The sequence below is a fragment of the Artemia franciscana genome, chromosome 4 (assembly GCF_032884065.1).
Source record: "Artemia franciscana chromosome 4, ASM3288406v1, whole genome shotgun sequence".
Lineage (NCBI taxonomy): Eukaryota > Metazoa > Arthropoda > Branchiopoda > Anostraca > Artemiidae > Artemia > Artemia franciscana.
In genome coordinates this window covers 27,177,652-27,205,575 of record NC_088866.1, presented here as the reverse complement: position 1 = coordinate 27,205,575, position 27,924 = coordinate 27,177,652, and the positions used below count along the sequence as shown (strand labels likewise).

General features: G+C 37.2%; 2 protein-coding genes across 4 annotated transcripts in view; both read right to left on the bottom strand.

Annotated features, from left to right (window-relative positions):
* Positions 1-27,924, bottom strand: part of LOC136026233 (transmembrane protein 245-like) — a 136,060-nt gene that overhangs the window by 26,363 nt on the left and 81,773 nt on the right. For 2 of the 3 annotated variants that reach the window (XM_065702576.1, XM_065702578.1), the window contains exons 9-11: positions 14,650-14,845; positions 10,610-10,675; positions 4,816-5,000 (exon numbers count right to left, since the gene is read on the bottom strand). In XM_065702576.1, the coding sequence (XP_065558648.1) occupies positions 4,816-5,000; positions 10,610-10,675; positions 14,650-14,845 (447 nt within the window). The remainder of the gene's footprint in view (positions 1-4,815; positions 5,001-10,609; positions 10,676-14,649; positions 14,846-27,924) is intronic. The other variant, XM_065702579.1, reaches the window with a different exon arrangement.
* LOC136026232 (chromodomain-helicase-DNA-binding protein 3-like) lies at positions 16,682-23,062 on the bottom strand. Its single transcript, XM_065702575.1, has one exon. The coding sequence runs from the start codon at positions 22,962-22,964 to the stop codon at positions 18,414-18,416; it is 4,551 nt and encodes a 1,516-aa protein (XP_065558647.1). The 5' UTR covers positions 22,965-23,062; the 3' UTR covers positions 16,682-18,413.

Genomic DNA, 27,924 nt, shown 5'->3' with positions numbered 1-27,924 from the left:
ATCGAGGTCAACCGACACAATTGAGCCCAAAGAAAGTCTGTGGATCTGCATTAAGTCTAAAACGACCAGCGACACTGTTCTTGGGATCTGTTATCGTAGCCCAAACAACACTAACACATCCGACGAAGCTCTGTTCTCGCAAATAGCAGCATTCGCTAAGAACACCAACCAAAAGCTTGCTATTATAGGAGATTTCAATCTCCCTAAGATAGACTGGAATAGGCGATACACCATGGAATCTACCGCAAGCTTGACGAGTAAATTCCTGGACGTTATTAACGAACACTTTCTAGAGCAGCTAATATCTGAGCCAACAAGGATGCGGGGATCTGACACACCAAGTATCCTCGATTTGTTACTGGTAAGCGATGGAAACCTGGTATCAGATATTAAGCAGTTGTCACCAATTGGTAAATCGGATCACTCGGTAATTGTGTTTAGCTTGGAAACGGAGGTTTTGAGGACACGTGTGGCACCGAAACGTAACTACTACAAGGGAGATTACGTTGCTATGAGAAGAGAGCTTTCGGATGTCAACTGGATTGAAGAATTCAGTGGGTTCGAGTCGTTAGACACCATTTACACAAGGTTCACTAAGATTGTAGCCTCAATGGAAGAACAATTTATTCCTATGCACAATAAATACACCCGTGTTGCATTACCTAAAGCCAATACTGAACTGATTAAAGCAAAACAAAAAGCATGGAGAGACTACAAAAGTAATCGACAAAGTAACGACCGAGAGAAAACATTCAAGAGGCTCCGCAACAGGGTTCGAAAAGCAACAAGAAGAGAAGGAAAGCTTAGAGAACGTAAATTAGCTTTCTCCTTGAAAGAAAACCCAAAAAGTTTCTGGAAATACGTGAACAGCAAAAGGAAAAACAAAGGTGGAGTCTCATCTCTTTACGATCCCGTGAAACAAAAGCTGGTACACGACCCCACGGACAAGGCAAATTTTCTCAACAGCCAGTTCTCTTCTGTTTTTACTCAGGAACCTGAGAACGAAGACCACTTTACCCGCGAGGAACCAATTCAGGGTATAAGCGAATTGATAAGACCGATAGAGATCAAACATAGCGATGTTCTAAAAAAACTCAGAGAACTTAACCCAAGCAAGTCCACAGTCCCAGAAAATCTACATCCAAAACTGCTCAAAGAACTTGCAACGGTAATAACAGAGCCACTAGTCTACATTTACAGAAGTCTCTTGAACTCGGTGAGCTTCCCGCTATTTGGAAAAAAGCTATTGTCGTCCCAATATACAAAGGTGAGAAACGAGAAGACCCATCAAACTACAGACCGATAAGCCTCACTTGTATTACGTGTAAAGTACTTGAGTCTCTCATTGCAGACCACACCCTAGAACACTTAAAACGAGAAAAATACTTACCGAAAAGCAGTTTGGTTTTCTTAAGGAACGATCTGCAGAGATCCAACTGCTTTGTGCCACAGATGATTGAAAGAAAAACATCGACAAGGGGTTCCAGATTGATCTCATATACTTGGATCTCAAGAAAGCCTTTGACAAAGTTCCCCATAAGCGTCTCGTCAAGAAGCTCAGGAAATACGGTCTCTCCTCATCCGGGTCCTCATTCAGTCTTCTTCAATGGATTACGGACTTCTTAACTGGCAGAAAGCAAGTTGTGTGCGTAGAAGGTTGTCTCAGTAATACCGAAGAAGAAGTTCTTAGCTGAGTACCCCAGGGGTCAATTCTCGGCCCCCTTCTGTTTAATCTCTACATCAACGACCTAGTTGAGGGCATCAAATCTGACATCCTTCTCTACGCGGACGACACAAAGCTCTATCGCGTCATCTCGTCATGTGAAGACATTCACCACCTGCAGGCGGATCTCCAACGAATCGATGACTGGATGAAGAAGTGGATCATGGAAATCAATACCCAGAAAAGTCATATCCTCACTCTGGGTCCACAAAACTTTTCGTCCTCATACTTTCTCGGTTCCGCTGCACTCACTCTTAGTAGAGAAGAAAGAGACCTAGGCATCTTAGTGGATTCTGAACTGAACTTCAGTAGCCACTATGAAGCTGTCGTCAAGAAGGCTTCCAAAGTTGCTGGTATGATCAGAAGAAACTTCTCGTGCGAGGACGACAAAATGCTTGCTACGCTCTATAAGTCCCTTGTCCGCCCGATTCTTGAGTATGGACATTGTTCTACAAGACCATACTACAACAAGGACATAGATGCTCTCGAAAATGTTCAGAGGAGGATAACTAAATTCTCTCCCAGGTTACGTTTCCTTCCCTACGAAGAGCAGCTTAGAAAGCTTGAAATCCCAACCCTCGCCTATAGATTCCATCGTGGTGATCTTATTGAAATGTACAAGCTCTGCAATGGAGCCTATGATAACGTACCAGCCCAGAGAATCGTGCAGTTCAATAAAAATCATCTCCGAGGACATCAGTACAAAGTGAGTATGGAACGTTTTTACAAGGACATGGGCCGATGGACTTTCGGCAACCGAGTTGTTCAGCATTGGAACAACTTACCAGAAAGAGTAATCTGCTCCACAAACCTACGGACATTCAAGAAGGAAGTTGATGAATATTATTCAAGTGACATTTTCTCCTTATGCAAATTTAGAAGAAATGCAAATTAAGATTTTTGTTTTGTAGAGGCTTAACGGCCTGCCATCAAATTTGCGAATATATTTATAAAACAAATTGCCTTACAGCGTGATTTCCCTTGCAACATACCATCTTTTATTGGATAGCCCTTCCTCAATGCACACTTCTGGTTATGCCAGTACTTATTTGGTCAATAAGGATACCCTACACACACATTAGCAAGATTTTTATGGGGTCTAACAATGGCTCCTATTGAATATAAAATGCTTTCCTTGGCGGTATACCATCTCCCTCCCAGAAACCCGAAACTGCCCAAGCTACACATTTTACCAGTTATGTGGCAAAGCCTTAGCCTCATATTTATTACATGCACGAAACAACAAAGCTCATAAATCCGTTAGAAGAATCCCAGCTGTTTCAAAAAGAAGTTTGAAGACATAGACAGCAACGCTAAAATCTTTCCCATACCCAGAAGATAAGACACTTATCTTCAAGCTCAGTTTCTATGTCGCTAAGAGCGACAGCCTTCATTACTACTAGCCCAACCTCTACTCCATTGCAGGAGTTCAGAGTCATCAAGCTGCTGGTAGCATTTTCATCAAAGACCCCACCAAAACTCCTAGTTGACGTCCTGAATTATCTACGCTTTTTCAAACAAGAAATCTAAAGACATGGAACAGTATCACCAGAGTCTTTCTTTGACTCAGAATATAAGAAACAGATCACAAGCTTATTTTTTACATCCTTAAAATTCTCTGCCTCCATTACTAATGATAATTTAAGACCCCACCTAAGCTCGTGATTGGTGTCTTGACATCCAAGACTTTTTCCAACAAGGGATCAAAAGACATGAACAGTATCGCAAGAGTCTTTCTCCGAACCAAAAGATAAAAAACAGATCTCCTAGCTCATTTTTTATGTCCTGGGAAGTTTCAGCCTCCATGACTACTAGCCCCACCTCTACCCCATTGCAGATGTTCAGAATCATCAAGCAGCTGACAGTATGTTCATCAAAGACCCTGCCAAAGCTCACAACTGGCGTCCTGAATTGTCCTTGCTGTTTTTAAGAAGATATCCAGAAATCAACAGCGTAATTAAAAAACTGGCGAAATCTAAAAGGACAGAAATAAAATTAAACCCCTTTTTGATATCCTGAAAAGTTTCATTTACTACCAGATATTGGTTCTTGGGTTTCATAATAAAAAGAAGAAAATTGCAATAACCACCAGATTGCTTACAGGAGATATGCTACTCCCCCGGGATTTTTTTTGTGGTTATGACTACCCAAAAAATGGTTGTTGTTTCGTAGAGTAGAAATTAGCTCCCTCCGAAACCTAAAGGCTCTTACGATTATCCCCTTTAATTTCAATATTCACCTCGTTCTGTATTTTTTAGAATTTGCAGTCAAACTGCTTCTCAGGTGCTCTTTCCTGGTATTTTGTCCTGCAGGCTATTAAAGCGACCTGCCTCACCAAGCATTTGCCTAAACAAGTGGTTCTCAATCGATTCTGAGTCATGCCCCACTTCGGTATTTCTAAATCCTGACGTCCTTCCTCGTAATATTAAAATTCTGCTATTCAAAATTTTACACGTATTCACCTGAAGGAAGCCAAAAAGGCCATTGGTATTGGTTACACCAACTTGGCTTTTTTCCAGGTCGTACTCTAGGGATATTTTATGCTAATGTAATATATTGCCTGAGTAGAAAACCTTTTATACAATACATGACGTTATTCCAATATTATCATGTATCGTTTACTCTTTAAATGCATATGAATGTGACTTCATGCTCATGAAAAATGTTGTTTTTTTCAAAATTGTGGATATAAAGTATAGTTAGACAAAGGATGCACCTCCTGCTCATGATCCACCAAAATATTGCCATGCCTCATCGGTGGGGCCTGCACCCCACACTGGGAATCATGGGACTAAGTAAAGACACATTTTAGAATTTCGTATAATATACATTTGGCACTGAGACGCTAATATCGTGCCTGTTAACAGAAGACTGCACCAAGACAGTAGTACATATTGCCTACTAACATGGCTCTATCCAGGATTTTTGTTCCGGGTGGAAAGGACTTATGATAAAACACGCCAAAAATTGTTCCATACGCATTTTGTCATTTTTACGAGTCGGAGAAATATTTTCTGGTTGTAGGATTCAAACACGATCTCCTTCCCCCTGATCCGGCCTTATCTGCTAATCAGAACAGCGCAGTTACTCACCCTATTAATTATGAAATTTAGTATCGCAGTTCCGCCTCCAGCAATGACAGTGATTAGCATTGCCAAGATGTTAAAAACAATTTGAACATTTGCTTTAGCTACGGACCACAATGAGTCGACAACAGACATCAAAGTTCCTACATTCTGCTTTGCAAAATCCACCAAAAGCGTAACATTCAAGAGCTCTAAAATTAAGAAAAGATATAAATTAAAAATTAATTTTATTTAATGTGGGGAGGGGGGCAAAAACTTATCTATTCTTAAACTAGAAATCCCTCATTCTGCTTCATCCACTAACTGTTGCACTAATTATCGTAATCATTCTTGTCTTTACAAGCAGAGAGAGCATTTGATTAAAAAGTATTAGTCAATATTAGATTAATCAAAAATTAATAGGAAAAGAAATAAAGATATTTAAATAAATTGAGAGATTAATAGGAAAAAGAAGAGAAATCAAAATCATAACCCTATACATTCTTAAATTAGAAATTTCTAAGCTAACTTTATTTAACAATTGTAGCATTAATTTTTACAATTACTCTTAGCTTCAGAATTGGAGAAATCAGTACAATTTGATTTTGAGATGGGGCAACTACTCATATTTTCTTTTTCTTAAGGCACAATACTAAAGAATAAATTGCCTCTACTTTTTTTTAGAGAATTTTCCTCTTTTCTATTATGTTTCTGAAACATTTGCTGGTGTCAAGGAAGATAAAACGAAACGAGCTAGCCAAAACAAATATAGTGCATTCGAGTATAACAGATTACTTATTTAACAACCATGATTACTTATCCTTAACTTTTTTACAAAAAGCAAATAACGTTAGGGGTTAGGAGGATCGCTGCTTGAAACAGTCTGGATTAGTTGTCGGATATACTTGCTAACGTCAGAAAAAGCAGGATAAGGGAGGTTATGTGACGTCATATATAAAAAACAGTTCAATGATTTCAAAATGGAAAAAAAGCACTGTAATAGTAGAAAGTGGCACACCTCCAGGGATCAGCACAAAAAGCTATGATTAAAAGTGAGTACATGTGATCATTACAAAAGTTACCGCGAAAAAGGTGAGTGACGGGGGAGTCCTATATTAAAAAAACTAGAACTAAGTAAAGTACATCAAAAACTAAATATCGAAGAAGAGAAGTCGTTCTGCGAGTAAGCAAGAATCTACGACTTCAGATTCGCATGTAAAATAAGTAAGTTAAATGGAATAATCCGGAAGAACAGATTTCACGGGACACCATTATTGCGTAACATTACGCAATACACTATAAACAATAAACACGCATTAATAAATATAAGTGCTGGTGCTTGGCTTTTTACTAAAATTGTCAGCAATAAGCTGCTGTAGACGAGAGAAGTATAGCGTAAACAAGCTTTCGGGTGGGCGAAGGTTAATGTTGTATATACTCAGCTTATTTCAGCCAGATTCACCTTTAAAATTGCAGTACATATCCCCCTTCCACTTCCCCCAATCCCCACGCCCAGTACAGGTTGAACCGAGCTCTATTCTAATACCTCCGGCAATACTGAATGAATTTTGACTCAGCAACATTTATTTTTTCTGTACTAAACTTTTATTATATATGATTTATCAAAATATTATTTAGGATTTTTTATTGATTGATTTTCTTTATGGGTTCGCCAATTTATTTTAATATATAGCCTTGTTACCAGTGGGCCACATAAAGCCGAAATAAAAATCATAGGTAGCGCAATAGCGCTGTCTAAGTAAAGATACATAATAAGTCAAAGAAATACCACAGATTGTGTAACATTACATAGTGACATATTCCCCACATTTAAATAGCAACCGTATTTCAAATTTGAAAATATTCGAGAAACTTAAAGTTAAAGATGGAATTATTAACTTATCGTTTGGGCACTGCTTGACAAAGAATACCCGCAAATAACGAACGATTATCGGCATTGTCGCGGCAGAAACCTTAAATTAATTCAAAATTGCCAGGGATGCCAATAAAAAGGAAAATTAACTCTTAGAGTTAGAAAATTACCTTCCCCTTTGTATCTTTGTTTTTAAAAAAATTCTATAATAATTACGCAAAAGTTTTCCTTGTGTAAACCAGGGTATGTGGAAATGTGTTCACATTTCCGGAGGGGGGTTACACTGAATATCGTTTTTATGTCTGTAATTCCCTTCACAGGCAAAGCTCGGTCTCCGAGTACTACACGATAAAACTGATAACAATCAAACAGTTCGTGGTAACGAACTGCAAGTAAGGAGCGACCCGGCTCAATAGTAACCGAAACTCTAAAAAACGGAATTTTTATACCAATAGATATATCAAAAGAATCAACTTTTATGCTAATTTCAAATATGTAAGGTTCACTAAGTTTACTCTTACCTATCAAAGGTTACGAGCCTGGGAAAATTTGCCTGATTTTCAAAAAAAGGGTAAAAACCCCTTAAAAGTAATAAAATCGTAATAAATCACACCATCAGATCCAGCATATCAGAGAACCCTACTGTAGAGGTTTCAAGGTCATATATTCAAAAATGTGGAATTTTGTATGTTTTTTCAAGAAAAAAGATCACGGATGCGTGTTTAATTGTTTTTTTCCAGGGATGATTGTGTCGCCAGTGGTCCTAGAATATCGGGAAACGGTTCATTTGAACGAAAATTAAAAGTTCTAGTGCACTTTTTAAGTGACCAAAAAAATCAAAGAGCAACTAGGTCCCTTTCCACGCCCCTTTTTTCTCAAAATCGTCCGATCAAAATATTAAGATATCAATTTTGCTCAGCATAGTTGAGGTAGAATACCTTTGGAAATATCATGACCCCCCACAGCCCCCGGGGAAAGGTCTTTAAGTTATAAAGTTGTCCATTGCTTACGTATAGTATTTCCTATTGGGAAGTATGCATACATTTTTTGGGCAGGGAAGGGGGAATTTTCCATAGGGAGGGAAGTTTTCGGGGGGCAAATTTGTCAGGAGAAATTTTGCACTGTGGGAATTTGCTAGAATTCCTATACGAAATTCTTCTTATGTCTTGCTTTCTCTTTGTCGACTCAATTTTACACGTGGAGGTGTTAGGGATAATTGCCCGGGGTAAATTTGCACCAGGATTGAATTGCCTAGAGAATAAATCCATGGGGAGGAGGGATTTTTAAGTGGAGGTGTAGTCAGATTTCATGGCATTATACAAAAATGATCAGAAATAAAAAAGAAAACATGTCTTGTTTCAACTAAAAGTAAGGAGCAACATTAAAACTTAAAACGAAGAGAAATTATTACGCATATGGGGGGGGGAGGGAGGATGCTCCTCCTCATCTCGCTCTTTACGCTAAAATTTGATTTATGTCATGATTATTTAAGACCTACTCCCGAAACACTATGTTCGTTTAATTAGAACAATAAGGAGCTTTTTTAAAAGTACTAAGAAAAAAACTTTAGCGTAAAGAGCGAGGTGTTGAGGAGGAGCAACCCCCCCCCCCTAATATGCGTAAAAATTTTTGTTCGTTTTTAAGTTTTGATGTTGCTCCTTACTTTCATTAAAAAAAACTTGAATTTTTCAGGCTGAATTGTCCGCAAGCGATTTTACAGGGAGGGGGGATTATCAGCGAGGATGGAACTGTCTGGAAAGAATTTGAAGGGAGGTTGCACTTTACATTGGATGAGATTTCCACGGAGGAGTTTTCTGTGAGGAGGGGGGGGGTATATTTCATGGGGGTGAGCTAGATTTACCGAAATTATTTGAAAAATGGACAGAAATTATTCTGTACATGAAAGGTTGCCCCCTCCTCAATACGTTGCCCTTTACGCTAACGTTTGACTGTTCGTTCAAATTTTTTAAGAGCGTTTACTGAAACATGGAGGCCGTTTAATTAGAAGAGAAAACTTTTTAAGAGTGCTAACAGCTTTAGCGTAAAGAGCAAGGCACTGAGGAGGGGGGAACCGTTCATATACGGAATAAATCTGCCAAAATTAATATGCAATTTTGTTTTCATTTTTTATGTACGGTGAGCCAAATTCCAACATGCATTAGTTAAAAAACTTTGAGAAAAATTAAATAAACAAAAGTTTTTTTTAACTGAAAGTAAGGAGCGTATATGAAAGGGGCTGTCCCCTCCTCAACACCTCACTCTTTACGCTAAAGTTTATATTGTTTTAAAAGGTAGAATTGAGACAAAGTCAAACTTCAGCGCAAGGAGGGAGGCACTGAGGAGGGGACAGCCCCTTTCATATACGGAATAATTTCTGTTCGTTTTAAGTTTTAATGTCGCTCCTTACTTCCAGTTTAAAAAAAAAACTTGTTTTCTTTATTTAATCGTTGTAAAACGAACTAAGTCTTATTTTCTTTTCCAATAATATTCAATGGTGCATTCATTTAGACTTTTGAAAGTTTTAAAAAAAGTGAATCTAATCTTGAACTGATAGATTTTAGGAAGTAAAAGCACCTTACATGTCAGGGAAAAAGATTTACCTGAGCGAATGTGACAAAACCGGAAGCATAGAACATTTTTAAATTTTGCAATTAACTAGGCTTACATTTTTACTTGGTGATAAGATTTCAAAGGCAGTAAATTTGGAAAAATATTAATGTGGAACATATTACGATAGTATAATCGGCTTCTATTTTTTTTTTTTTTTCTTACTGGCAACGTACGCAGAGGGGGGGGGGCTTCGGGCCCAGCCCCCCCCCCCCGAAATTTTGTGTAATATTTAATTTACCCATGGTTTCTTGGGATTTCTGGCAAAAGTAGAACATTTATTAAGAATCTAGATACCTGTTTGAAGCCTTTTTCGGGGGATTTTACAGCATGCAATATCCGGTCAAGTCACTGCCCAATTATTAACCCATTTTCTGTCTAACTTTTTACCTTCTTCGAAGTAATTAGCAATTGTACTGTTATTTTTTTTTGGTAAAGAGAGTTTGCTTTCCACAGCAAAATAGAATTATCCTTGATATTAGGGCATTTATCCCCCCTTTTCAGGATAAAGTACAGCTTTTAATGGATGAACTTCGGAAACTATCATTTTCCATCAAAATCTACGTTTTTGCAATAGAAGAACTATCCCCAACAACACCCATATTGCACTGTTAACCCTTAAATTTCCCTTTCAGTGGGATATAATAGATTAATCACTGGTTCTAAATCGCTATGAACATAACCTGAGCCTAAAACGCACTTTTGAGGCTTCAGCCTTCTCCCCCCCCCCCATCCACTACAATACTACAGATTAAGTTAATCTGTTTTTTCCGATATACGTGCTTTTTGCATTACTAAATAAAAAAAGTGCTACTTTATATCTGCTGTTCCGAAGATTTTGCCCCCCCCCCGAAACAAATTCCTGCGTACGTGCCTGTTTCCTTATGTTAAAAAAGAACATGGATTAAATAAAAAAATATCTGCTCAAATTAAACAGCAAACTTGATGGTTAAAACGAGCAACAGTTTCAAAGCTACTTATTCGATTATAGTTATTTCCAAATTATTAGGAGTGGGGCAACTGCCCACTCCTCAACGACGCAACTGAATAGATGTCGGCTTATAGTTATCTGTTGTTTACTCGGATCGCTTATCCGAGCTGTACAAATTATGACAAGACCGTTCAATTAATTCTAAATAGTTTGATCACACAAACTAAAAAAGATTGCAATGGATGAGATAAGCTAATTCTTTATAGCATTTGACCCAACTGTGTGAACTGTGTAAGTCGGTTAAGGGTTGCTTGAACGGACTCACACTGTCTGTAAAGGATAAGCCAATTTACCAGTTAGCACACATTCGCCATCTTTACAACCACCACCTCTATATTTAAAGGACAAACCTGAACTTAGTCGCCGTAACAGGGGAGGTTTTTTCTTTCCAATACCATCACCGTTAGTGGTAACATCTATAATGAATATTTTGTTTCTATTAAACTTACACAAAGCACGGTATAAAAAATGACAGAAAAATTATTGGAGTAAAAAGTAAAGGAAAAAACGCTGAGATAAAGTAATGAAAGAGGAATATGTCTCTTTCTTCAGTTACACACTAACGGGGATAGATTTTGACAACCACAAGCATATCGCCATAAAGAAACCTTGCAAAAATATTCCGACCAAAAGTTTTAGCGATATTTACTGGCTTAAAATCATGATTGCAGCAATGAAAGTAACTTAGTAAAGAGCAAACTACAGCCATTAGTGAACAAAACTTAAAAAAACCATTTCTAAGAAAACTTTTAGATGTCGATGAATCTCTACCACACAGTGATTCCCGAATGGTAACTATTATCCATGTTAAGCTTAGGAGCAAAAAGCAATGGCAAAAAAAAATTAGTACTTTGTTTATAACAAATTATAGTATCATATTATCAAAATAAAATAATGACAAAGCAATTTGTCATTATTTTATTAATGACAAATTGATATTTAGATTAAATATATATAATTGTTCTAGATTAACTATATATTTATCAAAAATATATTAAATTACGACAAACTTGAACATAAATTCACTAGAATATATACGTTCAAGTTAAATTAAAAAAAAACAACATAATATTATTGCAAAAGACACAATAAAGTAACAAATAATTGAACAAGAGTTTGATTCTCCTTGAAAACGTCAGTAGAACAAAATAAAAGAGGGACAATCAGAATTACCATTGCCAAAAACTCTGGATAGAAGTTCTTGCAAACTGAAGAAACTCAGACTTTAGCTTGAGTAGCACAAATACGATTCCTTATTTTATGTCTAGACTAGCAGGCTTCCACAAAGCCATAGAAAGCTGTTAGAGGGCTCGTTTAAAAGCTTATGCTTACATTTATGTGCTTTTCATATTCTCATGCAAAGGAACCAATCAGGTTGTGCGTTATTTTACTAGTTCAAAATTTGACATAGTAACGACAGCTAAAAACAAAAATGGGTATAAAAGGCGGGATAAGTTGGCTTCCCTAATGACATATGCACAAGGAATATTACGAAATCCATCATAAAAACATGATTTGCATTTTACTGAACACAAAATATATTTAAAATGTTTTCACTTTTTTTATACAATAAATAAATTTTTTTTATTACTTTAAGGATAATGGTACTTGTGTATTATTCAGAGCACACTCAGTAAGAGAAGTTAGGTTCTTTTGTGAAACAAACTACGATGCAAATACATTTTAATTAAATATTTTATATATAGAGGTGGTTAGGTTAGGCCAACGAAAATCCATCATAAAAATAAATCAATAGAGCTAAAGCCCATTTTAAAGACGAACGTATAAGAAAGTAACCTCTCTTTTCTCTTTGATTACATCAAAGCTGTATGAGAGTTTATAAATGAAATATATGACTTATGACAGTTATGATGTATGACAGTTTCTCTCACCATAGATTGTATGCAATGCGATTGCATACAATTCAATACAAAAAATGAAGTATTTTTAACTTACGAACGGTTGATCAGATCTTAATGAAATGTGATATTTGGAAGGATATCGTGTCTCAGAGCTGTTATTTTAAATCCCGACCAGATCTGGTGACATTGCAGGGGGGGAGACCTAAAATCATGGAAAATACTTAGAGTAGAGGGATCGGGATGAAACTTGGTGAGAAAAATAAGCAGAGGTCCTAGATACATGATTGACATAACCGGGACGGATCCAATCTCCTTGGGGTAGTTGGGGGGGGATTCATTCTGAAAAATTCGAAAAAATGAGGTATTTTTTAATTTACGAACAGTCAATCGGATCTCAATGAAATTTGATATTTAGAAGCATATCGTGTCTCAAAGCTCTTATTTTAAATCCCGACCGGATCTGGTGACATTGGGTAAAGTTTGGGGAGGGGGAGACCTAAAATCATGGAAAACGCTTAGATTGGAGGGATTGGGATGAAACTTGGTGGAAAAATAAGCAGAAATCTTAGAAACGTGATTTACATAATATGAACGGATCCGCTCTATCGGGGGGGGGGGTTAATTCTGTAAAATTAGAAAAAATGACGTATTTTTAACTTACGAATGAGTGATCGGATCTTCATGAAACTTCATATTTAGAAGGACTCAGATCTCTTATTTTACATCTCAACCGGATCCAGCGTCATTGGGGGGGGGGGGCAGTTAGGGGGAGACCGAAAATCTTAGAAAATATTTAAAGCGGAGAGATCAGGATGAAACTGGATGGGAAGAATAAAAATCTTCCCATCTTACGAGTAGGTGGTCGGATCTTAATGAAATTTGAAATTTAGAAGGAATTCATGTCTCAGAGCTCTTATTTCAAATCCCGACCAGATCTTTTGACATTGGGGGGAGTTGGAGGGGGAAATCTTGGAAAACACTTGGAGTGGAGGAATCGGGACGAAGCTTGGTGGATAGAATAAGCAAATGTCCTTGATACGTGATTGACGTAACCGTACTGGATTCGCTCTCTTTGGGGAGTTGGGGGAAGGCGTTCAGTGATTTGGCGAGTTTGGTGCTTCCGGACGTGCTAGGACGATGAAAATTGGTAGGCGTGTCAGGGACCTACACAAATTGACTTGATAAAGTCGTTTTCCCAAATTCGACCATCTGGGGGGCTAAAGGGAGAGGAAAAATTAGAAGAAATAAGGTATTTATAACTTACGAGTGGGTGATCGGATCTTAATGAATTTTGATATTTAGAAGGACATCGTGACTCAGAGCGCTTATTTTAAATCCTGACCGGCATTTAGCCTCTGATTTTCCTTTTAAATCCAATCCATTGATTCTTAGAATTATGTTAGAGCTCATACCATATGAGCTCTTGGCTCTTAGTTCTTTTCGCCTCGTCACAAGTGCCATATGAGCTCTTAGCTCTTGTTGGTATTAGCGGGTGCCGAAGTTACAAAAAGAAAGAAACATCAGTGAAAAATCAGTAAAAAAAGCTATGGCATCAAACAAAAAACAACATGAGAAGGTTTAGCTTTTCTTTGAGTTTGTAGTTGTCTATTGTTAATCGTCAAAAGACGCGTAGCACCCAAAAATGTCACACTATCCTAAAAACTTCATAATTTTGAAACAATGAAAAGAGAAATCATAAAGAAATTGCAGTTTTCAGGAATAAATAGACCTAAGATGAGTCCATGGTCTAAAAGAGAATTTTGAGCAATGTTTTAGTTAGATAAAACGAAGTCCTGAAAATGGCTGAATATTAACTCACTGATGAAGATAACTTAATTGAGGCACGAGTATTAATTCCGTCGATAATAAGCACTGCTGAATTTTAACGATGACGATAGGTCTCCGGTTGACTGATAAAGTTCAAGACCAAACAGAACATAATACAATAAATAAGGAAGAACCCAAAAAGCATATACATAAAGTCTTTTATTTTCTCCCAGAACTGTTCAATGAGCTAAACAAGTTAAAGTGACAATGAGCTAAACAACTTATACAGTCATACACGTTTGTTTCCAAAACGGGACACATCACAGTGCCGCAAACAGACAGTAACCAGCAGAGTGAACAGCTGATTAATTTCCTAGCAGTTATCGAAGCACAGCAAAGGTATATAAATTCTCAATTGCGCACACGTGAAGGAGGAGTCCAGGAGGAGTGTGAGACAGATGATGTATTACAAAACTCTGTAATCGAGAACATAGGAACGTGCATGACTGTAAATGTTTATATCTAAGCTGTGTCTTAGAAAGAACTTCAACCTTGATATTGTAGTAGAGTTTTTTTTTATATATAATTAGATGAGCTTCTATTAGAGCTAACTGAAACATCTGGTTGAAAACGATCAGATTAATGAAACTTAACTACATATTCTATTTTTTGGTACTTTTTTATTCATTGCTGTTAGTCTTTTGTCGACCTTGATTGTTCTGTTAATAAATATAGCTGTCAATAAACAGTAAAAGAGATACCTGAGGTTTTTTTAAGATTCTCCAAAATGCCCCCTACAGAAGAGAGTAAGGCAGATGAGCTTGGGTAGTCATCACCAGTAATAGCATTCACCTTATATGATGCTAACCATGATCGGTAAACACGATCCCACAGCTCCAGAACTTGCATTTCTAATTGCTCAGTATTAGCATTGGATTCTTTGACTGCACCACGTATCTACAATATAGTATTTATACTTATTCCACTTGTTTCAATCATTATGGAGGCGTTTATTGCTAATACTGAGTTCAAATAAATGAGCAAAGATAAAAACTTATCATTGAGCATACATAAATATGTGAAATAAACATAATTAAATGTATAAATATAGGTATACTAAATTAACTTTAGGATACACCAAGACTAAAGTATCACAAGCTTCTGGAACAAAACGGATTCAAAAACCGGAAATCAAGCTACCATTTCCGCTTTCCCAAAATTTTTTATACACGCATAAACATTAACATTAACAGGTTATATCGTAAATGAGCAAACATTTTAGGGTTATTCTGGCTCTTTTTTTTATTGTTTGATTTTAAATTATGCGCTACACCCTTCCCTAGCTTGAGATTTTTAGGATTTTTGAGGTGAAAGATAATTTTTTTTTGTCTGGTGTATTTCTTTTACTTTCCGTTTCTTATGTTGAAATTCTTGAAGGTATGAAGGCATTGCGCTGAACTGTTTCTTTCATTTTTTTGCTTCCTTGATTCTTCCTGGCCATGGAGCGTTATGGGAGAGACTGTTCAAGTCTTTTTGTTTAAATCTATCGCTGAATAAGCTCTAAAACAGAGAGCAAATCGCTAATTTCCGGGGAATTTTTTGTAGAACCCAGCTTTCTTTTAGAAAAAAAAAGTATGAGACATCACGAAATGTTTGGGATAGTGGAATCACTGGATCAGTGGCTTCAGTTCGTGAAATTTGGGTGGGGGGAGGGCAAAATACATTTATAGAAATCTAAGTAAAAAACATACCAGGTGTTAAATTGAATAATAAGAAAAATAAATATAAATTCACTAGAAATATAAATACACTAGAAAAATGAATACGCTAAAACAATAATTACACTAGAAACATAAATACACTTCAATCTTGCATAAAGAGAATTCAGCAAACTATTTTCATTATCTAGAGCAAACATAAACGATATCGACGCTCTTCAATAACAGTGAAGAGTTCCACTACACAAAACTAGACACGAGCCGTCGGTTGCTTTCCCATAAAGAGATACCTAATAGAAACTTTGCACAACAGAAATACAGTCGGCGGATAGCTATTTTTTTTCAGTTTGACCAAACAGTTCCCATAAGAATGCTTATGCTAATAATTGGGGCACAGCAAATGCATTATATATCTTACCTAAAATTGACCGCTTATACCTGGATTTACACGAAACAAGAACTCCATACGTCCTTCGCAGTATCTCACTTAAGACTCAAGCTGGAAGGATCTGGTATACTTCAAGCTAGAATCAATAGGCAGTCCAAGGTAAGTAATACTAGACAAAGCTTTTACAAGATAGGATCCAAGGCGAATATTTACAGCAGATGAACGACCAGTCGACTTTACTACTACAACAAATTCAGTCTTTTACGGATTGTAACTAAGATCAATTTTTTTATAGTCATAAGATGGAATATCAAAGTTCCCTTCTATAGCAGCATAAGTCTTATATAGGTTCTATAGCAGCATAAGTCTTATATAGGTTCAGCGCATCATCTGCATAATTAATCAGTGACAGATCCAAGGCCTCTGAAAATAAAACTAATTCTAATCGTTTTTGGAACTCCGCTATACAATCATAATGAAAAGGAGCGGAACAGAGATATGTACATGTGGACCTAGTTTTCACTTTTCAGATTTGACTTTACTGAGATGAATTATCTACATACTGAAAGAACCGAGTTTGGTTTATTTATATGTAGCAGAATCACCTACATGACTCATGTTGGCCAAGTATTTAATAACCCACATCCGAGCAGGGGCAGATCTAGAGAGTTGTTTTACGGCACAAAACCAGTGTGGGAGCTCATGTTTCGTCTCCCCAACATTATTTGTTTATCCATCCCTGCATCCAAGCTATAACTACTTCGGTTTCTGAGTTCCATAATTAGATATTACACCGCATAAAAGTGTTTTAGTGCAAAGTTTGCTACATTCAAAACAAGCTAACAGATTATAACTATAAGTTGTTACATTTTATTGAAGGTTTGAGTTTGAATCCCAAGAACCAAATTGGGTAGTAAACCCCCCCCCCCTGGACTTAGATTATCCTGATGATTTAAGCATCCTAGATGAAAGAATTAGCAAAATGTCTGAGCTTTTAGACGTTTTGCGACTTCAAGGTGCAAGAACGGGTTTGAAAATTAATGTTAAGGAGACCAAATTACTAGGGCTAGGAATAAGTAAAGATGAAAAGGTGATCTTGGGTAAGACAAATGAACTGGACAGCTTCACTTACCTAGGTATTATCAAACAGTTCGTGGTAACGAACTGTACGTAAGGAACAATGCGACTCATAGCAACCGAAACTCTAGGCAACAGTGTCTTGATAACAAATAAATACATCAAAAGAATGATGAAAATCACATGATGAGATTCAGCATGTCAGAGAACCATACTACAGAGGTTTCAAGCTCCTATATAAAAAAATTTTTATTTTACGTTTCTTTTGCCAGAGGAAACATCACGAATGTGTATTTATTATTGTTGTTTTTTTTTGTTTTTTTTTTTCCCACGGAGATCTTAGAAGATCCGGAAATGGTTCATTTGATCGGAAATTAAAAGTTCAAGTCTGCTAACCAGATTAGAATATTGGAAGCTACAGTGATGAAAGTGGTCAAGTATGGCTCTTAAGCATGGGCGCTCTAAAAAACGGAGGAAGATTTGCTGTATATTTTCCAGACAAATTTCCTACAAATCGTTTCGGGGACCCAACTGAGTGACCGTATTTCAAATAGTAGGCGGTACAAAAAGTGTGACTTTCAAGAGCTGTTGTGAGAGAAAGATTGAGAGGGCTAGAACGTGTTCTGCGGATGAAGGATGATACACTGCCAAAGATTGTCTTTTTTGGCCAACCGTCTAGGGCCAAAAAAAGCAGGTCGTCACCAGTAGCGATGGGGGGATGTCGCAAGGAAAGATTTGAGGGAAATGGGAACTCTCTATGAGGATGTAAAGAAGGAGGATTTGAATAAATTAGGATGGAGGGGAACCGCTAGGAACTGTGTTGGCCTCAAGCGGCTTGGTGTTGCAGTGAGTTGATAGCATTAGTAGTAGTAGCTTTACAGAGGATAAGTACTTTTTTTAGCCATGCGGGGTCCAGGGTTCAATCCCCACTGCGGCAAGGTTGGACAGCCAACCGGCAAGCTACTTGTCCCTGTAAAAGTTTAATTCAGTATTTTCACTTTAAGTATATATATTTTTTTATTAAAACTATATTTTTTTTGTTGAGACATTAATATATTTAATTGAAATGAATCGAAACAAACAAGTAAATCCCTCCCATAGATTTTGAAACATATATCCCCCATACTTTCATGAATTGGCGCATTTACTGTTGTTCTTACTCCTATGATACATCAACAAGGCAAGAAATGACGGATCCCATAGGCTCGTGAAGTTATTGTGCATATGGAGTTAAGCATGCAAGAATAGCTGGAAGGCATTCGAGAAAATAAATGTCCGATCCACCTCAGATAAGCGTTATGAAAAATATAATTTGCTGGTTTGTTACCTACCGTTTTTATGGTCAAAGACATTGATTATACTCCGCAAAATATTCGATCTCAGGAAAACGAGCAGTGATGGTGATTGCATCGTTTCCGGCCTCTTGAATGACCGGCAACTGTGAAGCACGTCGAATTTGATCTTCGACTACTAGCGCTTTCTCAAGTAGCTTAAATCGCTTGACCAAAAATTTATTTTTAATTTCACGGTCTATTTTACCCTCATTCAGCTTAAATGGTTCATTTATTATACTGAAACGTTTGTCGTTCTGAATATCTTTCCAGCGATTATAACCATGTGCAGCAACACCAGCCAACAGCCAATAATCATGACGATGGTTCCAGACCTCACGTATTCCTTTGGTAGCAGACACTTTTTCTTCGTTTAACCACAGAGTTTGTAATTCTGTAAAACCATAGTCAGTAATATTGAACGTAAAGCCTGTAGTCGCTTTTTCTTTATTAACGGCGATTGCTTCTCTCGAACATGGCAGAGTTTCTTCTACTGGTTTTGTTTTCTGTTCTGAGGCTTCTTCAGTATTCTTTTCAGTTGACACCACGGGCAAAGTGTCAATAGATAGTGTAGACTCCATTGGTAGACTAGCCTCCAATCCTTTTTGTTCCTCCCATCCTTGTTTTTCTTCTTCCCCTTTAAGCTCTAATTTTATTTCACCAATTGTTTTTTTTTCTGTGGATACGACTTGATTCTCTGCTGAAATTTTCTGCTTTGGCTCAGTTCCAGCCACAATTTCCTTAACTAGTTCAGGCATACTGTAATAGCCATTAAAAGTCTCGAATTCAGCAACCTTCTTACGAATGAGTGCCAAAATACCCATTCGAGTCAGAACATCCTGACGACAAATATTCTCGCGAGGCACACCGTCAGAAAATGTTGCGTCAGATTCGTTGCCCGACTCAAGAAGATGACGCATAAAGAGAGATGCATACGATCTGAAATGTTGCTCAGAAATCCCTTTGAGATCGCGCATCAGCCATTGTGTACTCATAGCTTCCTCAAGAGGCATACCATACCGCATGACCGCTTTTAAGAAAGCCTTTCGCTGTTGTGCATTGAATCCAAGAACTTCAAAACTTCCATTGACTTTGGCAAGCTTGGGTGGGCGAGGCTGAAGTGCGCCAGGGTCTGATTGTTGATTCTCCGGTATTTTTCTTTTTCCACCTCTTTCAGATTTAGCTGCATAATCTGATTGGTTATTAGCGCCGTTGCCGTGCAAATCACCGTCTCGATCCTGGATAACAACAGTATAATTTACCTGTCTCCTAACACGCTTGCCTTTTCCGAGAGAATCGTCGACAGTTTCCTGAACCTGGTCACAATGTCGGCTTAACAAATTCTCCCAATAAACAGGATCTGGATTTTCCGTTTCTTGTTTTATAAATTTCGACTCTACTTCCCCTTCCACTATCCCCTCTTTCGTGGAATAAGTTGCAACTTTGAATGAAGATAGGTATTCATTGGCCGAAGACTCTTTTTGCTCAACTCCTTCTTTAGAACGGTCCAGTAGGTCCTCGACAGCTTTTTCATCATAATGGATTTCTTCTCCGTCTCCATCATCCTTGAAGAGTTCTTCAGTACCAAATTTTAAGATATTCTCGAGCTCTTGTTTAGAAAAACCAGTTTTCCCTGGGGTTCCTCCAGGAGCGGAACGGACGACCAAGTGAGTCAGCATCATCTTCTTCTTGGCCAATTGTACAATTTTTTCTTCTACAGAATTTCTGGTTACAAAACGATAAATCATTACTTTGTTAGTTTGACCGATCCTATGAGCACGAGCAAAGGCTTGAATATCATTCTGAGGATTCCAATCACTGTCATAAATGATAACTGTATCGGCTGTTGCGAGGTTGATACCCAGACCACCAGCCTTGGTAGATAGAAGGAACACAAACTGCTCTGCATTAGGTGCATTGAATCTATCAATAGCTTCCTGTCTACTTGTTCCAGTGATGGTACCATCGATCCTTTCATATCTGTAATTCTCTCCAACCAAAAAATGTTCAAGAATGTCTAACAATTTGGTCATTTGAGAGAAAATTAAAACTCTGTGTCCTTGCTTCTTAAGAAGTCTCAACATTTTGGACAAAAGCACAAGTTTGCCAGCATTCTTTGTAAGTTCTGCAAGGTCATATGTTCCGTCAGGATTATACAGGGCCTCTTCCTGGGCTTTTTGGAAAAGATAAGGATGGTTGCAGCATTTTCTAAGGTCCATAACTATGTTCAACAGAGACATCTGATGTCCACCACTTTTAGAATTTAAAGCTTTGTAATTTTTGGTCAAAACGTATCTGTAATATTGTTTTTGCATCGGACTTAACTCAACACGAATAATAAATTCTGATTTGGATGGCATATCCTTAAGCACATCACATTTAAGACGACGAAGCATATGTGGCCCAAGCATATTATGGAGCTTCTTAATCTTTTCTTCTTCATTGATAGTGGCGAATTCATTTTGAAATTCTGGCAAACTTTTGAAACTTTCAGGACATAAGAAATTGAATAAGTTGAACATCTCTTCCAGATTATTTTGTAGCGGAGTTCCAGTCAATAAAAGCTTATACTGGATGCTGTAGTTGTTTAACAAAATGAAAAGTTTTGACTGATTATTTTTCAATCTATGAGCTTCATCAACAACAAGCACTGCCCAGTCAATTGAACCTAACAACGAATAGTCATCACCAACCTTGCTAACCATTTCATAGCTTGTGAGCAAAACATGGAATTTAACTGTATTTGCCTTTCTTCTGGAGATTTTGCTCCTTGAATGGACATCGGCTTGTTCAAAGCTAAAATCATGATTTTGAATTTGACGTCGACAACTTTGGCTCCCCCCGTAAGTAACAACATAAAAACCAGGCGCCCAAGTTTCAAACTCTCGCTCCCAATTAATTATTGTTGAAAGAGGCACTACTACCAGGAAAGGCCCTCTGCAATGTCCTTCTTTGTATAATGAATAGAGGAAAACAATCGTCTGAATTGTTTTACCGAGACCCATTTCATCAGCAAGAACAGTGTTCGTTTGGTTTGCCCATGAATACCGAAGCCAATTAAGGCCATCCATTTGATATGGATGGAGTACCATTCCATTATTACCCGCTACGTACTCAGGTTGTACTTCAAGCTTCTTGCTGAGGCTAGTAGTTGGGATCTGTAAAGGTGGTCTGTAACGGCACTGCCGCTGCTCTTCTTCTTCTTCACCACTCTTCCTTTTCTTAGATTCATAGCCGCAAGCGTATTTTAGATCATGATATTCATCGATAGCACACTTTAAACCAGGTATGTTTCTGCTTTCTTCCTCCCAAGTGGCCATATCATACGGTAGTTCCCTCCATTTAACCAAATACTGCAGCACTTCGTTAACAGTGCAGTGGTTAATTACCCTATGCGGAACCAACCAATCAGGACGAACACCATACTGATAATACTTTTCATGTAGACCATTCGAGTCCAAACCAGTAATTCTCTTCGGAGTCCATTTTATAGATTCAGTTGATGATTCATCCAGATCATCTTGATTGTCAGCCCCAATATTTTGTTCTTCATTGACTAGTAAGTCCTCCAATTTTGGCGGCTCTTCCATGTTGTTTTTCCGAATGTATGAACGAAGCAAAGGCATACAGTAAACTTCCATAAAATTTACATCAAGCCAACGACAATCCCAATATGAGCGACCTTCTAGTTTGACAAAAAATTCTCTACGGCGAAGAGGAGCCCTTTTTGCTTGGATACACAACGGTGCAAGATCAGCAAAGGCTTTAGCATCTTTCCATCGCCAAGTGAGGATTTTTTGAACCTTGTAGGGGATTTCTTTACACTGACAGCGGAGGCATGTCCAACTTCCCTCAGGCTTGGATGTGAGAGGTGGCACTACACAGTAAGTGTGAAAGCAGAATTCACACGTATCACAGCGACACAGCGCATTTCCACCTTCTTTGCAAACTTTACAAACAACAGGCTGTTTTACTTTTTTCTTTCTTGTTTCCTTTGCGTTTACCTTTCCAGTAGCGTTATCAGACAAACAGTGAGGACAAGACCATTTATCCTCAGGAACTTCTTTCTGTTTCGGATCCAGACATGCCAAGTGATAGGCTCGTGAACAAGTGCTGCATGGGATTACGTCTCCGACTTTTTGGCAAACCTCACAATATTCCTGATGAACCCCTAAATAATCGTCATCTTCATTTTCAAAAAAACCTATTGCCATCTTCATCCTTTTCTTGGCCTTAGTTGCTGACTGCCTAGAACCCTTTCTTTTCCTGGACATCAGGGAACCATCATTTTCATGATCCTTGTCAATGTCTTCTGTCTGCACTGACACCTCTTCAGGTTCTTTGAGAGCTTTAAGCTGGGATATGGCACAGAATTCCTTCCACTTTAAATTAAACAGCAACTTGAGTTCTGACATTGGAGCCTTAGGATTCATTTCTTGAAAAATCGGACGGAATTTGCTATGAAACAAGCTAAAATTCGTCAAATTTTTGAAATCTTCCTCAGTATATTTTATGCTGATATTTTGAAGATCGAATTCCTTACAAACTTCAGAGACAGGCATTCTTTTCAAGACATCTCCACCATTACTTTCGGGCAATGGTCTTTGCAAGTAAGGATGAAACCTACGTCTTCCTGGAAGTTCTACACAGACATTTTCGTTCGTGGACATATTTATAGCGTTAAGACTATACTCAACGAAAATATCATAGTAAATGCTGGTGGTTGAGTTGGTTGAGTTGAGATTCCTTCAAGGTGATAACAATTTGTGTTCTATGACCGCTTGCAAGTATACAAATAAAAGAGTATTAACCGTAGTTCTTTTTGTTGTTTTTAAAAGTTGCTATTTCGACACACAAAATTAAAAAAATAGGTTTTAAGGTAAAAACAAGATTGGCATAACGTCATATGCTGCATTTATGTTACAAGAGCATGACAAGGTGAGAACTCAACTTCTAATTTTTACCGGAGTTCACAACTGTTGACACTCGATGTTAACTCGACATCGAGTTAGGTAACTCGACAACTTTTATCAAAACCACAGAAACAAAGAAAAAAACACAAAAATATGCAATCATAGTTGCAGGGGCAGCTGTAACCTAGTAAAGCGAACCACGAACCCCTGTAACAAAAAATCAAAAACAGATTAAAGAAAAATTGACATATGAGAAAAAATAAGCATTTGTAGCTCATTCAGGAATATTGACTATTGTCTCGATTAGTCTTAATAGCAAAATACTGTTTCAAAACAGAACTATAGCAATTTTGAAAAATTGTCTTAAACCCCTTGTAGATGGCGTCATATCGAAACAAAAAAAGTACACCATTGAAACGGTGCCCAGTGTTTAGCCTCCGGAAAATAGCCCCCCTCCCAATGGAAAATAACCTTCCGGAAAATACCCTCCTCCCCGAGAAAAATAAGGCTTTCCAAATTTGAGAATTTTATTAGTTTTTTTTTGTTTCCATAGAGGGGAGAAATATTGGTACTTGTGTATTATGCGCCACTGACTCAAGTTTCCGCTGTACGTAAAAACCGAAAACAAACGGGTTTTTCGTTAGTTTCACCGTTACTTTAGAAACAAATTTGGGAGATAGATTTGCACATTAGAAGGGGGGGGTAAAGTAAAGCGGGTATGCATGCAAAATGCGTTAGGTACAGTTATTCTGCAGATTATGAAGTAAGAATTGTTTTCTGACTTCAAACTGTCCAAATACTTTTAGCCCACACCCTTATATGCAAATATATAGCCCAAATTATATATTTCCCATACATTATGTCACTTGTCTTTGCCTTGTCAAACGCTAAGCTGAAAGAAAATAACGAAGAAACCGGTTTATTCTCGAATTTTACAGAGCGTAAACTTGATTGAGTGGCGTATAAAACACAAGTACCAATAATACACATAATACACAATTATTATATACGTATAATACACAATTCGTTCCCCCTGCAGAAAAAAAACTAGAATAAAATTCTTAAATATGGAAAGTCTTATTTTCCACGGGGGGTATTTCCCACGGGGGCGGGATTTTCCAGGGGAGGTGGTATGTTACAGGGTAAGGGTATTTTCCATGGGGTGGGGTATTTTCTGGTATATTAAGGTAAAACTCCATAAAGGAAACTTATAGTCTCTGGCTTTAACAACAATGGAAAATCCGTTTTTGCATGGGTAGCACTGATATGTCCTCTTTTTTTTCATTTTATCCTTCTTCACTGCTAGCCAGGCACTGGAATATTAGGAAGTACATTCAAGGGCTCTCTTGAAACGAAATTATAATATCTAGTGCCCTTTGTAATGAAAATACATAAGGCAACAGTACTTAAGATGAGTACAAGAAAAACGAAAAAAAAAACAACACAGAGACTAAAACTGAAAGTTTATTTTTAAATAGGATTCCCACATTTTTACCAGAACGGACCCCCAAAACTTCTAATATCGTGTGGACTTCTTATACCTAAGACTACGAAAAGAAACTTGCATGTTTACACAGGAAAGCAGATTATCAAACAACTGAAGGCAAAATCTAAACAGAAAATGACAACCCCGTAAATTTAACACTTTAACAAGAAATTTAACACAATTTAACAAAAAAAAATTTACAATTCCTATGATTTTATAATGAATGGAACAAATGTTTCCTTGGATTACTTTGCAGGTGCACAGACTAAAAATCTAAGATGATAATTTTATGACGAAACAAGATAATTCATAATTAAACAAACAACACGTAAATAATTTTTTTTCACCACACTGACTAATCACGACAAAACAAAAAATCACAAAGAAGAGAGAAACGAGGACAACAACAGCCAGTGAAAAACAGAAGTAAATCATGCAAATTTTCGGTCGAGACTTCCCCTAAACAGTCCTAAACCCAAAATAATAAGAAAACATACATGTAAAAGTCCAAAGGACAATATAAAAATCAAACCTCAAAACAAACACTGAAACTCAATTAAGGACCCTTTCAAAGCAACAATACATGGGTAACTGAATAGAAAATACAATGCTGAATGGCATTTCACAGTTTGATTTTATATAAAGCATTCTTAATGTTCCATGACAGTTCATTTGAAGGATCATATACGAGTCAAATTCATGTGCAGAAGGCACAACTTTCCTTTATTTCCGGGGAACAGGACCTCTTGGGAAATTTCCCACCTCTTCTAATTTCAGGTACCCTATGGACACTATGATAATACAATAGCCACACCCTTTCCAAAGGTATTTGAGATATGATCGTTGGATGTTGTAAATAACTAATATTACAACCCTTGCTCCGATAGATGAGTATATATACTTAATTAAAAATAATAATAAACAAAGCGATACGTCAGTGCTCCTTAATCTTAAATGTCATTTCTAAATTTTTAAAAGGAAGAAGGGAGAGGGGCTTAAAACCTTCGGTTAAGGATTCAGCACCTTCTATCTCAATCTGGCATCATTTTTGACGGGTTTCAAATTTGTTTTGCAATAAATGTTATTGTTAAGATTGTCCAAATATAACCGACATAATAGTTACAATTCGTCAGTCAGTATTAAATGAAAAAAAAAACTTTTTAATTAGACATTTTTTAAACGACTTTTTTCGGTTACTATGGACTGTTGTTCGCACTTTACTGGGCTGCAGCTACAGCTGTAACCATGATTGACACTATGAGGATTGTGTTCATAGGACGGGTGGTCCGGCCATCATAAAACTGAGGGCTAGCCATCATTGAAAAGAAATACATCTATTGAGTGGTTGAAATTATCGATTGAAGATAAAGATAGCCTTATTTATTGAAATCAAAAGGAGAATCTCAAAGTCATCACCATAATGAGCAATAAATCAAGCAAGCTTTGCATATTTTTTCCCCTTAGGTAGACAGAAAGCACGGGCATAATATGAGCTTCTAAAGCTGTCTCTTACAATGAAGGCGAATCTTAACTCTTCTTAATCCCTGGGTGACAAAAAAACAACGGAATATGCTTCCCTATTGTCAACAAGCTTGTCAATCAAAAAGGGCGGTACCACAGGGAACTCTCCAAGTGGCAAATGTACACTACTCGAATGATGATTCTTAGCGTTTCCGAGTAGGCATGCTAAAAAAAAATTAGAGACTGCTCTTTTCTGAACTTCTTGTTTGAGAGTTCATACTGCAAACACCTTTTTTTGGATATATCTCATTCATATAGCAAGACAATTGTTATTCCCAGGCTGGTCGTTCAAGGTGTTAGTATCTTGCTGAAATCAACCGCACTAAACCTGTTTTTGCATCAGATTATTGTTGATAGCAAGGAATTATCTAACGTGAGCAGTCTTTCCACTATGGGGATTTCCCCCTTAAATGGGGATTTTTTAAGTCTTTTAGGGGCGAGAGTTTTCTTTGAGGGATTTGGGGATTTTTTAGGGATTTTTCCTCTCCCATGGACTTTTAGAGAAATTTTTGGGGGTTTTCCTTTAATTTTTTCATCATCATCATCTTCTTGATCAGAGATGCAGGATAATTCGATTTAGGATCTGTTTCCTTACGAATTGAACTTGGAATCACAGAGAAGAACTTCTTCAGTTGCTTAAAAAATTTTAACACCACATAGATTTTGATATGTACAGGAGTCCTAAGTAACAAACTAGCAACAAAGAACTATTTGTAACAGTTCCATGCTGATGTGGGCTTCAAACAATAATTTCAGCTTGAACTGTTCTCGATTAATGAAGTCATATGGTTTGTCATCTTTGGGTTGTTTTTTCATAAGATTATTTGGTAGACAGCATGTCATTTTTTTACAGGTCAGATAAATTAAGTTATAATATATTTTGATAGTTTTATAGGGTACGTAGTTGTTCTTACTTACTGTAGTAAATTTTTTTGAAAAGCATTGCATGTACGATTCTTTTTCTCCACAGTACTTGTTTGATGTTTACGAATTTTGTGTAAAATCAAAAAAACTTGAACTCGAACTTGTAGCCAGCTTTATAAGTACGGACGTGAATAATAGAGGTAGGCTATCTCTTACCGTTTCATTACCCTAGTTTTTAACAGACAAACAAACTGACATCCATTTTTTTAAAACAATGGCACATGTAGGAATAAACGGATTGTGTGTTTTTGGCAAGCCTACGTACCCAGGGGAAAATCATGAACCTTCATACTATAATTGGTAAATTTTTTGCTGTTCATTTTTTTGACTTACAAATAAAGTGAACATACCACTCGATGTCTTTTTTTATGTTCTTTACATATATAACAATCACTTAAAAATCAAATACGATCTAACCGTAATAATCATGGTCCTTATTTTGTGTCTTTTCTTGTGTTCTCTTTGTTTTTTATTGTTCAGAGTTCTAGATCAGGTTCTTAATTGTACTACTGTATTTTATCACATTAAGTTATTAATTTTTCTTTCTTTGCCTTTTCTCCTGCCCCGCTTGGGGACGCGTCCAGCGATTATTTATCTACTAAGAATTAATGTCTAAATTTACAGATGGTGGGAATAGGCTTGGAAGGCAAGAGGCTAATCCGCTTGACCTTAACAAAT

Coding starts and splice junctions, on each gene's coding strand:
- LOC136026232 (XM_065702575.1), bottom strand. CDS start 22,964: ATGCCTGTCTCTGAAGTTTGTAAGGAATTCGATCTTCAAAATATCAGC.